Raw genomic sequence first — 16,052 nt, 5'->3', positions numbered from 1 at the left:
TGCAAACATGCAGGATCTTAACATTAATGAGCTCTGAAAAGAGACTTAAAGGTCAAACCTGAGAAGAATACCCAGCATGTTGTTGTCGGATTGGAAAAGTACCGGGTGCAAGTTTATGAATGACGTTTTATTTTAACCTGGCGTGATCTTGGAGAGCCATTGCACTAATTGTGGGATTACACGTCTTTCTCCGCTGTTGTTTTTGTTGTGCAGCGCTTGTGTATCAGAGTGATCTCATCCACCATGGCCTTCTGCTCTGATCTCATCTGGCTGACAGACGACGGTGGCGACATTAAATCCTTAAATGCAGGAGCGTGACCAGGGTCAGAGGCTTTCATACTGCGCATTGGCAGGGTCTCGACGCTTAGTTTAGACAGATAGCCACATACAAAGTGACCGCAGTGTTCTGTCTCGTATGCTGGGACAGTCAACATGGGGACAGCACACAATTGGCACAATATGTTCTGAGACGATGGCTGACAATTTGATTCCAAAAGACAAACAGTCATGTAAATAGAAATAATCTGTCCTAGAGCCGAATGGTTACATTTTATTAATCACACAAGCTAACTTTTCATCATTTATTTGTGTAAAAGTACTACTTCCTTGTGATTGAGAGGTGTTTTACGTCCATGATTCTCAACGACAGTGTCAAAATAAGTGTGCTGTGAGAGCTCATGAAGTCTGCCACAGTAAATGATCCAAATTAACTTACCATAATTGGACCAATAGGGCAAGTTAAAGGTAAAAGTGATTAAGCGACCGCTTGACCCCATCATAAAGTTCACTGAGGAAGAAAGAGAAGATTAGTAAAAAAAATTTTGAGAGAAGAGAAATGACATCTTTAAGTGATGTGGTAGTTTGTGTGTTTTGTATGTTACTGTTTGGCTTAAAGTAACAGTCGCTTGATGGTTTAAAACGACCATTACAATGCTAATTTACATTAGCTCATCTATGGCATTTCCTATTGTATGTTAGCATGAAGCTAGCTCTTTTATAATACGCTAATGATAATGAGAGCCGTTTGAATAAACTGCAGCATGAAGCAAGAATACTTGGCCTCTCATATGGAGAACTAAAAAAATGCTTGAATGTGTGTGGATTTTGTTTTCAAAAGAGAATTGGAAAGTAAAATCCCTGAATGGGAAACATGAATAGGAGATTCTTGGGATAGTTAATTCTGTTTAATAACGCGCATTGTTGTTTAAGCTGCCCCGGTTAAAGCTGAGCGGAACAAAGGTTACGTATTGTTTGAACTTTTCACACCAAAGCTGCTCATTCCGATTCTAACAGTTCCAGTTTTAGGCACATGCAGAAAACCGCCCAAAAATCTCAGCTGTCAGGTCCGAGCAAAAATCATCTGAATTTCAACCATAGAAAGATCAGTGACTATGCAGCAGTGTGAAGAGCCGTTTCAGGTTGTCTGTACACCGAGAGGTCATAAATAGGGTGAAGGGCAAAGTGCGGCGTGGACGGGGGAGCGTGCATGAATATAAGACAGTATGCTAGAGCCATGAAGGCCGCGGCACAATGAAGGCCATGTGACCGATTTGTTCCTCGCCAAGATCACACCCATGAGCCTTCAGCGTGTCATTGAAGCGACAGACGATAATATATTTGGCGGCCTGAGCGGTATGTGCAGCCTGATGCACGTGGCTGTAAGCTCGTGCAGCTTAAATGTCAACGATTCTTTAAGAGATCATGAATGAAATATAGACATGCAACCACGATGAGGGTTAATACCACCGGTTTGGCCAGACTACCCCTTCATTCAGAGATTCAGGGATCACAGGGAATAAAGATCCAATCCGTCATTTAGTTTCTCATCAAAACATCTGCATGCCTCCCCCCCAGCAGTGGAGTTATTCATTCAAATCCATACGGCAGGTCTTTGAGCTGGCAGGCTTAAAAAGGGGGTGGGGCGGATTGAGAGTGGTTAAGAGCTTTAGAATAAACTCCATCTCGTGCGCTCATCAGACACATGGCCCCGAGACATCATTTGGATCAATCGGGCGGGCCACACTTGTTTGTCTGACACGTGTTCAGTCGCTCGCTGGCACAAGAGGAGCTCAGAAACAAGCTACCATCCAGCCCTCGCTATGGGGTCACGAGTTGAGCTGATTGATTCAGTAATTTCATAGTCATTTATGAAATTGGAGTTAAAAAGGAGAAGGGAAAATTGACTCTGATGCGTGTTGAGGTTATTTTTCTGCCACTAGGTGGCAGTGGCGTTTCAAATTTGACTTTTGGTAACAGTACATTTTTCTTTTCAAATTAAGAGCAAATTAATTGGAAGATAAAGCACTTTGTGGACACTGGTCCATTTTGTAAACACACACGCATGCATGAACACACACGCCAAAATATTATTGCAAAACACACTCAACACTGCGAAGTGATATTAGAACGTAATCCTTGACTTGATCTTAATCTTTAATACTGCCAAGGGAACTTCAGAACATTCGGTAACTTACAACATTCCGTAAATCACCCCCCCCCCCCCACACACACACAATTTATTTAGGACTATTTATGTTCTCTTGTGCTGCTGTTTTGATTAGCAACAAAGATTATTTAAAGGGCTCAGCAGTTATGTTTTTTACGTCTGTGTTTCAATGTTAGCATCGACTCTAGCTAACGAATTTTAGTTATTGCATTTGTCCAGCATTGTTACAGTAAAAGGAGTTCAGAATATCCAGAGACCTTCTCTCCTATTCTATTTAGTATAATAATAAATGTAAAAAAAATAATAAAATAAATTAAATATTCCAAATTACGGATGGATGGATTTTCATGAATAGAACAGGATAATTTCTCTAGGACTATTCTGAACTACTGTCTCGGCAATGACCCTGTAAAAATGTATTAACTATAATTGGATCAATAGATGATGCTATCATTAAAAAAAAACTAAAAAAAAAAAAAAAATCAATCAAGTGATTGTCAATTTTCCTCAACTGACTCACAATACATAATTGGGTCAAACATGAGTTTGATACAAGGATGCCACAAAAAAGAACTATTACCATGGACACCTTTTCAAGTCAGTCTGAAAGGAGTTGAATAAAATAGTCATCACATGGGGATGTAGAGTAATAATTCACTGTGAGATAATAGAGCCCTTGTGACGCGAAAAGCCGAACCTCCCCGAAACCTAGTTATTGCACAAAAAAATTGCCTAATAGTGGCGCGGTGATGTCAAATAAATAATAATTAGCCATTTTATGTAACAACACAGTTGAATGCAACCCATACGCAGCACACGCAGAAAGCACGAGAACGTAACTCCCACGCGGCGGCTCAGTGGCGAGTAGCACCGACGAACGAGGCTGATGAGTGTCCCACATCGCTTAACCGCTGTGACTCAATGAACCGTAATGTGGGAGGTCACAGCATGAGAAAGAGTCTCCATGGAAAAGCTTATCGTTCTGTGAAAACTGTCAACTCATCATCTGGATGATTACAACGCAGGAGGGGGGGGGGGGGGGTGTGGGTTAAACTAAACGACTCCAAATTGATGCTCTGTATAACTTCTCAGCACACAGCACCAAAACATGCCTCATCATTAAGATTAACTGCTGTCGGCAAAACAGTTTTTTTACCTTAAATGGTCGCAACAGGAACGGCACATGAGCAGAATGCGTGAGCCCTGAAACAATGAACAAAAAAAGAATCAAGGTTTCCAAATCACTTTTATTTATAATTCATTGGATTTAATGGCCATTTGACTTACCAGCCACAACACTGGGAAGGCCTGAGATCCTGTTCACCGAGGAACAACTCCATCAATCCTGTTACTTCCTAGCAATTTCAACTCACGTTTTTAAGCGAGCAAGATGTACAGTTCCACAAATTGCACTGTTTCACTTAGAGAGATGTTTTAAACATTTTGACCCTCTTCAGGGCATAAATAACAAGCAAAAAACATTTTAGAATGACAAATGCAGTTCTACCCCATTGCAAAACTACAATCTGGATAATAGTGTGGAAGAAAAAAAGACAGTGTCAACTTAAACTGAACACTGTTGACTTTAAATTGGGATAACAAAATAAAGATAAAATTGAATTTTTTTTAAAAAAATAATCCCAAGTAGTCTTGGAGGCGAACAACTGTGATTACTGGTCCATGTGAGAGATGGTGGTTTGAAAGGCAAAGGTGATGTGGTCTCGGGCGTGATCGAGGTAAGCGTCAGAAAAGGTGTGGGCGTCGCCCGAGAAATGTCTCCACTGCATCAGCTCGGACATGCTGAGGTGCTTCTGGGCCGAACCGCCGCGGTCGCGACCAAGCTGGCAGGGCCGATTATCAGAAACCTGATCTTCCTGTTTAATATCTGAGCAGAAAGCAAAAATACGATGAATGTGCGGATATATATATATATATATATATATATATATATATATATATATATATTTTTTTTTTTTTTAATGATTACAAATGGGCCTACCATTGACTGAGCCGTCCATGTCGCAGCTGCAGTTCAACAGGTCATGAGTTAGAGATGGCGTATCGGTCAGGCTGAAGAGATCTCGTAGCTCGCTGGTGGAGAAGCTGGCGTGCTCTGAGCCTTTGCCGAGGTCCACCACTGTCCCGGAAAGCCCCTGTTTGGACACTTGCCGCTGGAAAATGCGCTCTTCAATGGTGCCTAAAAATAACCCTACCGATTAGTCTGGTTGGCAATGTGCTGCATTTTTCATCCATACATTTTCTATAGTGCTTCTCCTCATTAGGAGTTGCCGCCTATCACAGCTGACTTTGGCTGAGGGGCAGGGTCCACCCTGGACTGGTTACCATGAAGGGTGGACAAACAAGGTGCAGGAATAAAATATGTGCATGTGCACGTTATGTACCAAAATACAAAAGGATGATACCTGCGGTCAGGAGACGGTAGGTGTGCACCGTCTTCTTCTGTCCATCTCGCCATACTCGTGCCATCGCCTGAAACAAAGCAAAGAAGAGAAAATTCCAATGCAGCAAAACAAATCATAATCATCAAGGATTTATCTTTTTTGTAGTTTAACCTGAATATCATTGGCCGGGTTCCAGTCTAGGTCATAGAGTACCAGGTGGGAAGCCCCCACCAAATTTAGCCCTACGCCACCAGCTTTGGAGCTGAGCAGAAACAGGAAACTGGGAGAGTGAGGACTGTTGAAGCCGTCGACCAGCCGCTGCCTTTGGTTGGTGGGCGTTTGTCCGTCGAGCCGACAGAACGTGTAACTCATATTCACGCAAAGCTTCTGCAGCATGTCCAGCGTCCGAGTGTAGTTGGACACGAAAACCACCCTGGAGGAGACACAAGCTTTGTCATACCAGAGACAGCAACACACACAAGTGCACAGACTTTAAAAGGACACACCTGTCAGATGGACTGAACTTTTTGATGGTCTTCAGTAGGTCCAACAGAACCAAAAGTTTCCCCGAATCATCAGGGTTGACGCTATCTGAAGAGTAGTTTTCCGGAAAAAACTGTGCTAGGCCTTCATGTAACGAGCTCTCCTCAAAATCACACTTCATTTTGTCCTAAAAATCACATTGCATCACATTTGAATTTTAACAAGACAAAAGTGCCTGTCTGTCTGACTGAGTCCGACAGGCTCACCATGACGGTGGCGTGAAGCAGAGCAGGATGGTTACACAGCTTTTTCAGTGCGGTGATGCAGGCCAGGTGTGTGTGCGTTTGCATGGAGCCCTGAAGGCACGCTCGGAAGACTCTGTGGCTGAGCAGATGCATGTAGATGTCTTGTTGCAGCGGAGATGGTCGGCAGAACAAAGTCCAGTCCAGGCGCGGCGGAAGGTAGCGGTTGATGATCTCCTGTGTCCTCCTCAGGATGAACATGCCAGTAAGTCGAGAGAGCTCGGACGCTCGCTCGGCTCCCAAAGATCTGTCCTCCTATTGACAGAGTGGCACATCGGTTTGGTTTCATACATTGATTTGAAAGTGTCACAAGGTTATCCATCTCAATAAACTACAACATTGTGGAAAACTCATTTTAGATCAATTTATTACACAATAGGAGAGGAGAAAAAAAAGTCTGTTGGCTTGACGTACAAAAAAAAAAAAAAAGGTATGGTCTGATTGCATGCATTAAAATCGCGCTTCACATGAATATTGCACAAAATAAAATCGTAGCCATGTTGATGAAACAGAATTTGAATGATACGTTCCTTGTCCATGCTTATTTTATGTAAAAGCAACAGACATTTTTTTTCCTACGTACACAGAGTAAACAATTACATAATTTTTATAAATGATTTTGATGTTGATAGCAAACAATCAAAACATATTTATAGAATCTGTATAAATGAGTCGCACTTTTTGAATTGAAACACTGAATTTTCTTTTCTTAATGATAATAAATATGTAATAACTATTAATTTAATAATTAACTACGGTGGACTCCCGCTAATAGTAGCAAAAATCTTTGTGTAATTGATCCCCTTTAAAATGCATTTTGAATCAAATATACACGAGTATGAGTACAAATTGTTACATTTGAGTACTTGTCGATACTGAGTTCCGATACTGAGTACCGATACCTAATACAGTGCACGAGTATCTAATAAAGTCTCCAGAAATATTATGTACTGTATGTGACGAGATGAGTGAGTGAGCGAGCGAGTGAACATCACCTCTGAGCAGGAAGGCTGCCTGGAACGAAGAATGGGCTCTTCAAAAACCTTCTTATACGCAGTGCTGGAGCCAAGTATGCCCGGATTAACAAACTCTATGATGGCGTAGAACTCCTGCAAATCATTCTGCACTGGGGTGCCTTCAAGATACATTCAGTAAATTTAGCCACAGAGTGTCAATTTCTCGCGGCAGTCAAGAAAGCTGCATCTCAAGCACACCTGTTAGTATGACCCTGCGAGTGCAGCTCAGGCTGCTGAGGGCCGAGGATGTTTTGATGCTGCTGTTCTTTAATCGGTGACCCTCGTCGCAGATGATCAGACCAAATTCCACTTTTTGCACCTTAGAACACAAAAGGTGGCATTAAGCAAATGTGATTCCACAAGAGAAGGTGTAGTCAGGAGGTGCGCAAACCTGTTCGAGGCAGCGCAGCAGCATTTCGTAGCTGATCACAAGAACGCTGTGCAGAGGAGACAATACAAACTGCTCGATCCTGTGGTCCTTAATACAACAAGTAATAGACAGCCATCATGAGAATAGTCCAAGTAAATTCAATCACTGGTCACGATATTAGTTAAGCATGCCTGCATAATTTAGTCAGATCATAAACAAAACAGCTTTTAAAAACGGTGTTTACACATTTTCTGTGACTAGAACTGCAAATGATCACCAACAGACAACTGTAGACAAAAGCAGACCGCCAACAGCAAATATTTTTCTTAAATCAGTCATTCCGTATGATAGTTGACGGCTTAATTCTTGGTTTATGGAGGATTATGGACAATACGGAGATGCTGTTAACAATTTGATTATAAAAAAATGTAGTAGTAATGCATCTATTTATTCCTCCAACTTATAGTGAAAGGCAAAACAATTAAATGTTCTTCCACTTGATGACAAAATGTAATTACTCTAATTAAACATGCACAACGGCCTGTTGTCATTTTTACAACAGAATAATTTCTGTGACAGTCAGGTGATGTCCAATATCAATTAATGTGCTCAATAAACACTTGTCTAAACTCGTAAGTCTCCTCACTTGATCCACAGTGAACACGTTGATCCTCTCACGGCCCAGCCACTTGTTAAACTCTGCGCCCCAGTTCTGTACCAGGCTACCTGGAGTAACCACCAGCACACGCTTAGCGACCGCCTTTCCGCCATACGGACCCTGCTTGAGCAAAGTCCAGCAGAGAGCAACGCTCTGAAGGGTCTTCCCCAGACCCATTTCATCAGCCAGGATAGCCCCGTAGCGTTCGGCAGCTCTGAAGATACAAACGCAATCCGATTATCGGAAAAGACTCTAAACCAGTGAACGGTTGATCGTGATACCTCATGCCCATGACACATTCATAGAGAAAGAGCAGGCCCTCTCTCTGATGGGGGCGCAGCTGAGCAGTCAGATGCGGGTCAACCACGACATCAACCACGGGAAGTCCTGACTTGTTATTAGACCATTGGTGGTTGGGAGAGGGGCGAGGCATCACCAGAGCACCTGAGAATGAAACAAAGGAAAACTTAATTTGAATATATAACAACCTGGTTGAATAATGTGATTGAAGACAGAGGAAGGAAAACACACCAGCAGCTTGTGGATCATGGCGAGGCCTGCCGATCTTTTCCTCCCTTTGTCGAGATCCGAGATGCTCTGCTCTTCCCGACAGCGTAGGAGGGCAGAAAGGTTTGGATGTGAGGCGACGTGAAGGAGGGGGAGTCGTCTTTGGGAGGACGTCTTCCACCCGTGCTTCTTGGAAACAACGTCCCGTGGCAAATGTTTCTGCGGCGATGACTCCCATCACTTCTACCTCCTTGGCGCCGATCATCAGGGTCTCGCCCTCAGCGAGAGAGGCCAGCACTGACATCTTGTAGCCGCTACCTATTAGGACAGGCAGTGCTATAACAACATTGTTATTTGCTATAAATGTGAATTCCAACCACTATGTGAAAAGAAGGAAACTGTCCAATTAGACTTATTTGGTCCAATAATGAAAATGTTTGGGTCATCCATCTTTGCAAGTGATGGATAGTGACAGGCAGAAATCCCAACTAAAGGCTTGTTTCTGCGCTTTTGTATGTGGCTAAAACACAATTATTATAGAACTAGTTTTTTGGGTTTTTTTTTGCATCGCTTCTCGTGAATAAACGTGACATTGGATCACAATATCTCACCGTGGCCAATGTCCTTTCCCTCCATATCTTTCAGGGTTGCCGTGCGACCCCTCGTCACCAACACGGCGTCCCCCTCCCAGCGCTTGTGTTTCTTTTTGCTGGCCTTACACCACATCACGCTGAAGTACCGTGCCATGTCCTGGTTGTATTCTGCATTTGGGACTGGATTTGATCCGTCACGTCCTTGAGTGGGGCCTGTGGAAGAATGCAAAATACACAATGATGAAAAGTATCCTGGATGCACTTGCAGGCTTTATCAGCAGATGTCACTGTTGCACCAGTTGTGCACTCACATCCACAATAAAGCCATCAAAGCATTCAATAAGAGTGCTCCCCTTGCAGCATATGGACAGAAAAACGTCAAATGAAATTGAAAAATAAAAATCCAAAAAGCTTATAAAGAAAAAAATTCAAAACCTCAGAATAGTAACTGTGTTTTAATAGAAAAAGACACGAAAAAAAAATGGACAAACAAAAACTAACGACACCCGACAGTCATTTCCAGAGAACACAAGACATCATCCGAATCACTTGTATTCAGAAACAACAATTAAGGTCACAAGACAAATTCTGCAGTTCCCTTGTTTCACTGGCAATCAATTTCATTTTCAAGACAACGCTGAACATATGACAGTATACAATGGAACCTCCAAAGTTGAACGCCTGGAAAGTGGGAGGCCAAATCATCGCCATGGTGACATGATGTGAGACTTTGTTGGACTGTTTCACTTTTCATTACAAATATGAAAGCGTTTAAAATGACCCACTGCATGAGAATTGTTTTAAGGAGGCAACTAACAATTTTTTTAATCATCAATTAATCTGTTGATTATTTTGTCAATTAATCAGATTTAAGTAAACATGTTTTATTTTGCATCTCTTCATTTATACAGCAGGACTCTTTCTTTAAAAAAAAAATTTGGCAGTGCAGAATAAAATGCATTAACATTCTTTTTATAATTCAATTTCTGGTTTGGTCCGTGGGCGTGTCAGAAAAAAGGCCAAAATATTGATCATTGTTTTCCAAAGTCAAAAATGATGTTTGTGGCTTGACACTCAGCCTGCTTTCACCGATGACTAAAGAAACCTGAGAATATTTGCTCTTGAGAGGCAGCACTTCTAACGAGTTGGAAAATTTTAGGTCTCTGAACGTTCAATCAATTCTCATAAACAATCGATTAATCTGATAATTGGTTAGTTATTGATAAATCTTTGACCCTCTACATTGTTTTAAGGCTCACTGTGACACATTTCGGACAGTTTAACAACGTAAAATGACCAGATGAGTTTTTATTCCGAATATATAAACTGCTTAGTTAACGGATGAATAAATGAATGGAACGCGGAATGACGGCCAAGCTTATTCCAACTATTCTAGATATTCCAAATACCACTTTAATAGAGTAAACATACTAGAGACACATTTTGGCAGAAATGGCCTCAGTATAGTCGACTGCATTACCTTGGGACATCTTTGCTATTTTTAAAGAGATATATATACAGTGCTCCATATATTTCACTGTTGGTTTTCCAACAGCAGCAACGTGAACAGAGACTGATGACCTAATGGTGATCCTCAGCCACCACACGGTATGGAAGTTTGATTTTCATTCTATGGTTCCAAACAAGATTAGATACGACCCCTGAACCTGCGCGTGCGGGCGCTACGTAATTGGCGTGACATCATTGCAGCGCCACACAGTGGAACCCGTCAATTAATATGACAAAGCACGGTTAAGTTGAGGATGTCCAGTATTTTGTGCTCTTTCCTCAAAGCGCCATTTGTGTCTTTTCGGCGCTTTCTATTCTCAGTCCGGAATAATGTAAAAGAGAATTATCTTTTGTGACTCATCCTTGGACGGAAATCTGTCTTCCTAAACTTTAGGTACTGTACCGCCGCGGTAGGGGGCTAAAAAGTGGTCACTTGTCGCCTTCCAATGCCTTTTGACAAAGTCCATGTCAAATATTCTGAAAGGGAAGAGGTGGAAGCGGGTTTATTATCTCCTGTTCTATTCCCCTGCATGTTCCTTCTTGCTAAAGCGGGATGGGCAGTCCATGTCGAAGTCGGGCCACCTTCAGCTTCTCCACTTTGATCTTGGCCCTCAAAAGTTCCTCCTCCAGCTGCTGCTTCCTCTTCAGCCCCTCCCGCTTCTCCTCAAGGTACATTGCCACCTTCCTGTGATTGGCTAGCACCAATTCGTGCTCCTCTTTGGCCAGGTGCAATGGGCGGAAGCGTTCGGGCTCGTGATGAGGGTAGATGTTGTTGGGGTAGATGTTGTTGGGGTAGAAGTCGTGGTGTAAAGACAGCGGCGAGGCAGAGAGGGGGATGTTGACAGACGAAGGGGCGGGGGACGAGGATGCGTCATAATCCCGGATGCTGTCCGCGTCCTGCTCTCTCATCAGCTCCGGGCCCGCCTCCAGCCCCAGCTCTGCTTGCATGGAAGGGAGTGGGAGATCTGGAGGCGGTTTTACATCGTCTTCGGTGTCCAGATGGACCACCTCATGGGGAATGGTGGGGACGGCTGCTGAGTAGTCCTGAGGGCCGCCCAGAGAGGCGCTGCTGCCAGGAGGCTCGATGGGAGATGGGTGCTTAATGTATAATAATCTGAGGATGGACAGCATCGACAAGAATAAGAATATGACCTACATGTGCTTTATTGAAGCATTTAAAAAAAAAAATCTTCAAACAACTGTTCGACCCAACACCTTCATGTACTCCAAGTAGGAAAAAAATATATAATTGGTGTCTGCAAATCAACACGTCACTTTTTTTCAACCCTTTCGCTGCTATTCGCTGAGAAACACCTATTCACATTGTTGTGCTTCTTTACTCATTCAACAACTGATTAAAAAACTGCAGTTGTTTATTTACATTCATTTATATTTGCTTGTAGAAAAACGAGACTTCAAGCGCGCATGATTGCTCGATTGGAGTTTCAGTTTTCCTCCAACTGGTCAGTGTTGACTTCAATAATGATAATTATTTACTTGTGTTATAATTTATCGTATTTTGTGAGGATATGTTGTATGTTCAATCTTATGTGGAGCATTTTATAACAGCTGTGGTCGTCAAATAAATTTAAGTTGAGTTTTTGAGTTTAGGAGCCCAGTTAGGGCTATTCCTAGTCATTCATTTCAATAAAATATATTAATTGGTTTAATGCTTTTTTAATTTCTGCTAATAATGTAAAACAGTAGTGAAATTAAAAAATGTCATTCTTGTCATGTCAATGTCATTCATTCTTCTCTTAAGGTTTAAAATCCCAATACGACTACCAACATTTTTAGCAGCTTCTGCTCAATTGTTTGATTCGACTACAGAATTAATCTGCTGCTGGTTCATGTGAGTCACTGCGTACCTGCGCAGAGCCAGGTCCTTTTCGTGGATGGGCACATGTTGAAACAGGTGAGGGATCATCTCCATGACTCTCCTGGTTGGCTCTGAGATACTCGCTCTGTACTCCGGCTGGGCGTGCCTCCGTTGCATCACTTCCTGTTTGGCCGACTCCTTCAGCCTCTTGTAAAGAGTTCTGAGGCCCTGCGCTGTGCGGTGGGGCCTGTCGCCCCCCAGGGCGTTGTACCGCTCCGCCACAGTGTCCCAGCACTTGTTCTTGTCCACGATGACTGCGTGTTTGTTGGTGTGCTCCTCCAGGATGCGAACGTGAGGCCGGACAAGCTTCAACAGGTCCAGCTTCTCCGAGAGGGTGAAGTTGGAGGAGCGAGCTTTCCCCACCATGCTCGAAAGGAACACCGAGCCGGATGCCATCTTAAAGCCCCAGTCAGGCCTTCAGCTGTCACCAACCCCCACCTGTCTTTTCTCGTCTTGCTGCAGGATTCTCTTAGTCCACCGAGACATAAAGTTAACACCGATTTAACTGCTCTACAGCTCTTTTTCCTCCTCTACCCATTCCAAATCAAACACTGGCTGTGAACTGTCACAAGCGTGGAACCCCACCACTCCTCTGTTTGCTACCTCTGCTGCCTTGCACGAGAAAATCAGGCTTCTGCCGTGCACAATAAGAATCAGGCTTAACTAGGCCAGCCTCGCTTAGGCCCCCGCCTACCTCCCTGGGTTTTGGATGAATTCCTCCCAGCTTAGACTGACGTAGCTAAGCTGCTTAAAACCAGCCCGACCTACTTACAGCCCGGCCTCTCTAAACCTCAAACCGAGCACAGCGAAGCCACGTCGTCTCAAAACACAACAAAAGATGGTGACACACATACACGGGGGGGGGTGGGGGGGGAATGGGGGTGATTCGGTGCATATCAGTTTATTTGGGGTCGGGAGACTGTGCTGCTGGAAGGAGTGAGCGGCGCGGGTTTAACTAACTAGACGCAGGGAGGAGTTTAAGGGAGCGCGATGCGCATGCGCGTGAGCGGGGCTCGTGTTGATGCTTCATGTTAATAAAAAGCACCCCCGCGAGTTATTTATTTACATGGCCAAATCCTGCCAATGAACCCTCCGTGGGAGAAGCAGACAGAGACGCTGGCTATTCTCGCCGGGCAGGGAGCCGGCTTGTGTGCTTATCACGAGCCGAACACAGAATTCAGATCCCGCGGCTGTCGCTGTGTAGCTCCGCGGAGGATCGAGCACAGTCCAACGCGCGCGCCCGTCTTTTTTCCTGTTTGTATTGCCTAGCAAATACGAGCGATACGCGTGGTTTGTGACAACTTCTGGTGGTCTTTGAATAACTGTAGTTTTTTTATTTTTGATAAACAAACAATAGGGTTTATATTGCTGGTCTTGGATGAAAAATGAAGGCAAGTGTTTGCATAATTCCGTTTATCCACCAGAGGGAGACTCCATGTCTGGAAACTGAATTCAGTACAATGTACAGTATTCAGTTCAATAAAATGTTCAGTGAAACGTGCAGTGCTTTATTATTCGGTTTATGATCCAGCCCTGAGGTTCACATTCACTCTGACGCATTCACTTTTTGAGGGACTGTGTGTTATGGACCATAGCAATAAACGTGTTTAAAAAAAATGGACCATTTGCTAAATGTTCTTTTTTAAAGGACTTCACTTGCTATATATGAGATCAATCATTTAAAAAAAGTTGGTGCTCTCCTTACCAGTTTCTCTGCTCTCTTGAGGTGTTGTGAGCTCCTGTGAATCAGCGCTCGGTTCTGTCACAGCAACGTTCTCCTTACTTTCAGTTGCACTGAGTACTCGGGCCAGAGCCTTGGACAAAGCTGGTGCTGTCTGGATACCCGTGCTTTTGTTCGGAGGTGGAGCTGCAAGACTTCGCTGGACCTGACAAGGGAGTAGTTACCAGGAGGGAAGACTTTTTGAACAGTTCGGAAAGATACGCATTGTATACTGTATATCAGCGATTCCCAAGTTGTTTTTCCTCTGAATGGGGCGACATTTTTCCCAGGACCCACTCAGAATCCGAAATCCTATCAAACATATGGTCATACTGTATCATCTGTATTCGAGGTTTGTTTTATTGGCTCACTGGTCCTCATAAGTACATATGCAATTTTTTAAATGAAATCATTTATTGCAAATTATTTTGCAGATCCCCAAGTTCCATCTGACAGATGCACATTTTAAAACAACTGCTAAAGACAGCTTACCTTATTCAAGGCACTGTCCAAGCCAAATTTGCAGCACTGGGTCATGGATTCTGCACCAGTACATGAAGAAGCAGCTCCTGGGGGGAAAAAACAAGGCTTTTTTGCAGCATTACCCCTCAACTGGCTGGGAGCTGCTGAGCGCCTCATTTTATCACCCGTTTATCTGTTTAAAAAAAGAATAGAAAAGATGCATTAACATGTATACATATGTTATATAATATATATATGTACACACATCATTTATTCCAAACCAGTGTGTTGTCATTGATATTACAGTATTGTATAAACACTTTTGTGACATTTCCGTTTGGTGGTGTGAAGTGAAATATTTCTACTGTAAAAGATAAAGACAAATATGGCCTTTATTAGTCCCCCAATGGGGAAATTTTCAAAAGATGTGCTTTGACGTAAAAATTGTAAGAAACACCGATTCATACAATAAATCATACTGGTATTTACAAGCATTGCAGTTGATTCAACATTACAGAAAGGAAAAAAATACGTAACTCTTCATTAGTTAATGGGATCATGTTTCCTTTCTAATGATGTAAAAATAAACTACAACTTTCTTTTTGAGTTCGGTAATAATCATTATATTTTATACAGTTGAATAACCTAAAACAAACGACCTACGGGTAGGATAACTTGAACACAATACTAAAATATTGATGGGTAAAAAAAATTTTTAAAAACATACTTAGTCCAAGTTGGAGAAGTCACCATTCGTAAAACCGTTGCCACTCTGAGCTTCGCTTGTTTTCACGGCTGATTTGTTTTCTTCCTGTTTTTTTTTTCCCGCTGAGTGAGGTGTAAAATGTGATTGGTTGAAAGACAGGAAGTGGGTGAGATGAAATATGTAGAGGTGCGTTCGTTTTGTTGCCCCATTATGAGACAGAAACACTGAATTTTAACGCGTTGCCAGTGTTTGTTTTATAATTTGGGTTTACATTCTGTTAAAAACAAAGGTTTAAACTGTAAAAGCCCTGCCATAGTTTGGTTTTATCCACAACCGAGGAAAAGCAAATCATTTTAAAAATCTATTGTTTTAAAAGTGAAATGTCAAGGAAGGGCAGAGCCGAGATTAGAGTCCGAAATGGTTAATAACAATTTTTAAATTTGGTAGGGTGAAAATGAACGAACAAAACCATTCATGCATACCGAATGTCCTTGCTTGCTTCTTAATAAATTATAACACATTTCATGCAAGACATCTTCAAGATAGCGGCATGAACGTCTTACTCCAAGTTGTGATGCTCTAGGTTCAACTCTCAGCCCCGGCCTTTCATTGTGGCATTGTATGTTTTCCTCATATGTCTGTGACCAGCTGCTTCAACTTTCACCCACATTTCAAAAACATGCATGTTAGATACATGGAAGGAATTGTCCATAGGTTAGAATGTGAAAGGTTTTGTGTCCATCCGTCCCTTTGTTGGCTACCAGTCCAGGGTGTCACCCAGTGTTCACCCCAAGAAAAATGGGCTAGGCTCACTACATTTTTGGGCAACTATATTATTGAGGGTTTTTAATCAAAACATCTGAATCCTTCTGGTGCGAAAAAATATATTAACCCATAAAAATGGTTGGGATGACATTCATGTGTTATGGGTTGTTGATTTTTGACGTCATCTGATGTTGTGCAGTGTGTAATCCAATCAAGGAAGGAGAGAGTTTAATC

At 42.6% G+C, this 16,052-nt stretch overlaps 2 protein-coding genes across 5 annotated transcripts; both read right to left on the bottom strand.

Annotated features, from left to right (window-relative positions):
- Nucleotides 1-2,540: 2,540 nt before the first annotated feature.
- rad54b (RAD54 homolog B) lies at nucleotides 2,541-15,155 on the bottom strand. Of its 4 annotated transcripts, XR_015845683.1 has the most exons (18): nucleotides 15,079-15,155; nucleotides 14,378-14,540; nucleotides 13,871-14,051; nucleotides 8,796-8,990; nucleotides 8,209-8,502; nucleotides 7,959-8,121; nucleotides 7,666-7,891; nucleotides 7,041-7,127; nucleotides 6,848-6,968; nucleotides 6,629-6,768; nucleotides 5,598-5,888; nucleotides 5,355-5,518; nucleotides 5,020-5,281; nucleotides 4,870-4,936; nucleotides 4,446-4,643; nucleotides 3,734-4,331; nucleotides 3,603-3,649; nucleotides 2,541-3,452 (listed from the first exon to the last, which is right to left on the bottom strand). XR_015845683.1 is itself a non-coding variant. In XM_088307562.1 (16 exons), the coding sequence occupies exons 2-16, from the start codon at nucleotides 14,522-14,524 to the stop codon at nucleotides 4,117-4,119; spliced, it is 2,751 nt and encodes a 916-aa protein (XP_088163688.1). In that variant the 5' UTR covers nucleotides 14,525-14,540; nucleotides 15,079-15,155; the 3' UTR covers nucleotides 3,694-4,116. The 4 variants fall into 4 exon arrangements, 1 of the variants encoding a protein (XP_088163688.1); XR_015845682.1 differs by having other exon boundaries at nucleotides 2,541-3,649; XM_088307562.1 differs by lacking the exons at nucleotides 2,541-3,452; nucleotides 3,603-3,649 and having other exon boundaries at nucleotides 3,694-4,331.
- fsbp (fibrinogen silencer binding protein) lies at nucleotides 9,217-12,989 on the bottom strand. Its single transcript, XM_088307563.1, has 2 exons — nucleotides 12,155-12,989; nucleotides 9,217-11,400 (listed from the first exon to the last, which is right to left on the bottom strand). Exons 1-2 carry the CDS (start codon nucleotides 12,559-12,561, stop codon nucleotides 10,830-10,832), a joined length of 978 nt encoding a protein of 325 aa, XP_088163689.1. The 5' UTR covers nucleotides 12,562-12,989; the 3' UTR covers nucleotides 9,217-10,829.
- Nucleotides 15,156-16,052: the final 897 nt, after the last annotated feature.

This window comes from Idiotropiscis lumnitzeri, chromosome 10 (assembly GCF_059441095.1).
Source record: "Idiotropiscis lumnitzeri isolate Australia: NSW breed Sydney's pygmy pipehorse chromosome 10, RoL_Ilum_1.0, whole genome shotgun sequence".
Taxonomy (NCBI): domain Eukaryota; kingdom Metazoa; phylum Chordata; class Actinopteri; order Syngnathiformes; family Syngnathidae; genus Idiotropiscis; species Idiotropiscis lumnitzeri.
This window is presented reverse-complemented; position numbering and strand designations above follow the sequence as displayed.

Coding starts and splice junctions, on each gene's coding strand:
- fsbp (XM_088307563.1), bottom strand. CDS start 12,561: ATGGCATCCGGCTCGGTGTTCCTTTCGAGCATGGTGGGGAAAGCTCGC. Junction 11,401..12,154: donor AAGGACCTGGCTCTGCGCAG/GTACGCAGTGAC, acceptor GTCCATCCTCAG/ATTATTATACATTAAGCACC.
- rad54b (XM_088307562.1), bottom strand. CDS start 14,524: ATGAGGCGCTCAGCAGCTCCCAGCCAGTTGAGGGGTAATGCTGCAAAA. Junction 14,052..14,377: donor TGGACAGTGCCTTGAATAAG/GTAAGCTGTCTT, acceptor CTCCCTTGTCAG/GTCCAGCGAAGTCTTGCAGC. Junction 7,892..7,958: donor GAATGTGTCATGGGCATGAG/GTATCACGATCA, acceptor TTGTATCTTCAG/AGCTGCCGAACGCTACGGGG.